The 4,470-nt window shown below is 53.6% G+C and overlaps 1 protein-coding gene across 1 annotated transcript; it reads left to right on the forward strand.

Annotated features, from left to right (window-relative positions):
• The first annotated feature begins 785 nt into the window (after positions 1 to 785).
• On the forward strand, positions 786 to 3,650 carry LOC137030711 (uncharacterized). The gene is made up of 2 exons (XM_067401150.1): positions 786 to 893; positions 2,489 to 3,650. Exons 1-2 carry the CDS (start codon positions 786 to 788, stop codon positions 3,620 to 3,622), a joined length of 1,242 nt encoding a protein of 413 aa, XP_067257251.1. The 3' UTR covers positions 3,623 to 3,650.
• Positions 3,651 to 4,470: the final 820 nt, after the last annotated feature.

The raw sequence follows: 4,470 nt of genomic DNA on the forward strand, positions 1-4,470 counted from the left end.
GCCACAGATTTAGCTCTCCGGGCCACCAAGGAAACGGCCAAATCCATCGGCCGTTCTATGGCAGCCCTGGTGGCCACGGAGAGGCACCTATGGTTGAATCTGTCGGACATCAAGGAACGTGATAAGAACACGCTCATGGACGCGCCGCTGTCTCCTGATGGCCTGTTCGGCGACGCAGTGTCAACAGTCGCCGACAGGTTTCAGGAGTCACGTAAACAGACGGCGGCGTTTTCTAAAGTTATTCCCCGCCGCGCTCATCCCCCCGAGGCTGCTGGGCGGGAGCAGCCTCGGCCGACAGCCAGCTCCTCAGCAACATCCGCGCACAGAGCGCAGCAAAAAGCCAGTGTCGCTTCCCGTACTCCCCGACGCAGTGCCTGGGGACCGGGACGGGCGGCACAGGCGAAGCCTTCCGGAGGTAGGGCGGATCTGAGGACCGTCATTATCTCCCGGAAGGCTTCAAAGAAGAAGTCCTGACACTAGTGTCACAGGACTTCTTGAGGGCAGCCTCCTCCGGGAGGATTCGGATATCGGGTCCTCCTCGGTGCCTTCAGGGGACCGTTCTGCCAACCCTGCCACCAAGTGTGAGTCAGGGCGCAGCGGTCTCCACCGATCCTCCGAGGGGGGTCGGTCAGCACGTGATTCGCCTGTCTGCCGGTGCGCCGCGTCAGATAGACGAGCCAAGTGCTCAAAAAACACCAGAGACCAGTCTCGAGAGACTGGTTCCCTTAGAAGAATATTTGGAAGAGTGGAAAAATCTCCCGAATGTTTCGAAGTGGGTGCTGCTCATGATAGAACAGGGCTACAGAATTCAGTTCGGTTCACGACCGCCCAGGTTCAACGGGGTGCTTCCCACGGTGGTAACCCCAGAGCAGTCTCTGGTGATGGAGCAAGAAGTAACGACGCTCTTGCAAAAAGGGGCTATAGAAAGGGTTTCCCCTCCCAGCAAAATGTCGGGCTTTTACAGCCGCTACTTCATTGTTTCCGAAGAAGGATGGAGGGTTGCGTCCGATCATAGATTTACGTGTGTTAAATCGATCTGTAAAGAAGCTGAAGTTCAAAATGCTTACACTCAGACAGATCATCCCTCAGATCAGGTCCGAGGACTGGTTTGTAGCGATAGATCTGAAAGATGCATACTTTCATGTATCCATCCATCCTTCACACAGGAAGTTCCTCAGGTTTGCTTTCGGGGGCGAAGCTTACCAATACAGGGTTCTTCCGTTCGGCCTATCCCTCTCACCCCGCACGTTCACGAAGTGCGTGGATGCAGCGCTGGCTCCGCTGAGACTCCAGGGCATCCGCGTGCTGAACTATATCGACGATTGGTTGATATTAGCTCAAACAGAACAATTGGCAGTTCAACATCGAGATGTTGTTCTGTCACACATGAAGAGGCTTGGGCTGAGGCTCAACGCCAAAAAGAGTGTGCTGGTCCCGAGTCAGGTTGCAAACTACTTAGGTGTAATCTGGGATTCCACCACGATGCAGGCGCAGTTGTCCCCTGCTCGTGTGAGTTCCATTCTCGGGGCCGTGAAAGGGGTGAAGTTAGGCCAGTCACTCACTGTAAAACAGTTTCAGAGACTGGTGGGTCTGATGGCAGCTGCGTCCAACGTTATTACTTTTGGCCTTCTGCACATGAGACCCCTACAGTGGTGGCTCAGGACCAAGGGGTTTTCCCCGAGGGGAAATCCTTTTCGCATGATCAAAGTCACGCGGCGATGCCTTCGTGCTCTGGTCATGTGGAAGAAGCCTTGGTTCCTAACCCAGGGACCCGTGCTGGGGACTTCTGGTCGTTGTGTAATGCTTACGACAGATGCTTCCCTCACGGGCTGGGGAGCGGTCATGAGTGGCCGCTCAGCTCAAGGTCTGTGGGAGGACCATCAGCGCTCCTGGCACATAAATCGGCCGGAGATGATGGCGGTGTTCCTTGCACTAAAACACTTCCTCCCCGACCTAAGAGATCATCATGTGTTGGTCCGCACGGACAACACTACGGTGGTCTCGTATATCAACCATCAGGGGGGTTTGCGGTCTCGCCTATTATCAAAGTTGGCCAGCCGCATCCTCCTCTGGTCCCAGGGGAAGCTCCTCTCGCTGAGAGCAGCTTACATCCCCGGGCGGTTGAATGTGGGAGCGGACGCCCTGTCGAGGCAGGGCGCGAGACCGGGGGAATGGAAACTCCACACCGAGGTGGTGGAGGTGATATGGAAAACTTTCGGTCGAGCTCAAGTCGATCTCTTTGCCACAGAGGAGTCAGCTCAGTGCCCTCTGTGGTACTCACTTCAGCACCCAGCACCTCTAGGGCTGGATGCCATGCTGCAGACGTGGCCGAGGCTACGTCTGTATGCATTCCCCCCAGTCTCAATGCTCCCGGGAGTTCTGGAAAAGGTTCGCCAGGAGAAGGTCGACCTAATATTGGTGGCCCCTTACTGGCCGACCAGAATATGGTTTTCAGACATAATGTCTCTACTACACGGCTCTCCCTTAGAGCTTCCTCTCAGGCAGGATCTCCTGTTTCAAGTGGGTGGCACGATTCTCCATCCCCGCCCAGATATGTGGAAACTGTGGGCCTGAGGGGGCAAGGCTCATAGAAACTGGTCTCCCAACCGAGGTTGTGGAGACCATCCTTCATTCCAGAGCTCCCTCCACGAGGAAGCTGTACTTATACAAATGGAAAGTGTTCGCCTTGTGGTGTGAACAGCATAATTTGGACCCGGTCCATTCCTCAGTCTCAGACGTGCTTCGGTTCCTTCAGGAAAAGTTCTCGGAAGGTTTAACCCCTTCCACGCTGAAAGTATATGTCGCCGCTATTTCGGCTCATCACATCCCTGTAGGGGGCTCCTCGCTGGGTCGAGACCCCTTAGTAGTACGCTTCCTCCGTGGTGCACTCAGGTTGAGACCTGTGGTGCGCACAAAGACCCCGACCTGGGACCTCACTATTGTGCTCCAAGGGCTGGCTGAGGCTCCCTTCGAGCCAATAGAAGAGGTGTCAGACAAGTTCCTGACACTGAAAACTATCTTTCTCTTGGCCGTCTCTTCTCTGAAGAGAATTGGCGATTTACAAGCGCTGTCAGTCGCTCCATCCTGTCTCGAGTTCGCGCCTGGTATGGTGAAAGCCTTTCTACATACCAGGCCGGGCTATGTTCCAAAGGTTCCGACGAGGGTCCCAGGCCCCATTGTACTGGAGGCTTTCTGCCCGCCTCCTTTCACAAATGTGGATCAGGAAAGAAAGAATCTGCTTTGCCCTGTAAGAGCACTAGATGCGTATGTCCACAGAGCTGCCCTCTGGAGGAAAACAGAACAATTGTTTGTGTGTTATGGGTCCCCTAAGAAGGGGGGTCCAGCATCTAAGCAGCGGATGAGCAAGTGGTTGGTCGAGGCCATCTCACTTGCGTATGAGACGGTGGGGCGCCCGTGTCCTTTGATGGTGCGGGCTCACTCCACGAGAGGTATGGCCGCGTCCAGAGCTCTTCTGTCTGGGGTCTCTATGGACGACATTTGTGGTGCGGCTGGATGGTCATCCCAGCACACCTTTATCAGATTTTATAATCTTCATCTTAATATCACTCCCGGGGCCAGGGTGCTACAAGATAGCAGCCAGGCACTTGGAGAGACGGCGTAGTTGGGATTGCGTTCCCATCACGTCATCCGACGTAGCGTCAATAGTTCCCACGAAAGGGAACGTCTCGGGTTACGAGTGTAACCCTTGTTCCCTGAGTAAGGGAACGAGACGCTACGTCACGTGGCCGTATCTCCTGCATACCTGGTGCGCTTGCTTCAGACAACCTACAGAAGCTGGCGTGCTTTGTGTTCAGGTGTGCTTTATAGCTTCCTGATCAGTGACGTCACCCGCCTCTGACGTCACGTCTTTTCATTGGTTGGATACAGAGGTGCTTCACGAACACAAAATACAGAGGGTTCCCATCACGTCATCCGACGTAGCGTCTCGTTCCCTTACTCAGGGAACAAGGGTTACACTCGTAACCCGAGACGTTTTCCATATATAAAGTTATTCACAAATTATTCATGGCTCTGGAGGATGATGTGGGTAGCCGGTAGATGGAAATACCACAGCGGGAATGATGGAGTAAGGACTCAGGGAGAAGCTGATGAAAGAAGGATCCAAATGACAACCTGAAGCCCAGTCATGATGAAGGCCCAAGGCGGAACCGATGGTGGGAGGAGCCAGTTTGGAGTCGGAGATCTGACCATCAGCAGTGGTGCCAGGAGAGTTGGAGACTCAGGTAAAGCCGAGGAGACACAGATACCAGGTGTGGCGGTTTTGTATTTCAACAAAACTCTCAATAAACTGACTACGCCACCCTGTCAACCAGGGAAAGATATTTATGAATTAATCACCTTTAATTGGGCACACAAGAACGTGGTTTCAAATAATGGAGGCCTGAGACGTGGATAACAAAATACAAAACTTTATTTCAACAATAATCAAGCACAAATCTTAAAACATTC

Source organism: Chanodichthys erythropterus, chromosome 11 (assembly GCF_024489055.1).
Source record: "Chanodichthys erythropterus isolate Z2021 chromosome 11, ASM2448905v1, whole genome shotgun sequence".
NCBI lineage: Eukaryota > Metazoa > Chordata > Actinopteri > Cypriniformes > Xenocyprididae > Chanodichthys > Chanodichthys erythropterus.

Coding starts and splice junctions, on each gene's coding strand:
- LOC137030711 (XM_067401150.1), top strand. CDS start 786: ATGATAGAACAGGGCTACAGAATTCAGTTCGGTTCACGACCGCCCAGG. Junction 894..2,488: donor CTCTGGTGATGGAGCAAGAA/GTAACGACGCTC, acceptor GCTCTCCCTTAG/AGCTTCCTCTCAGGCAGGAT.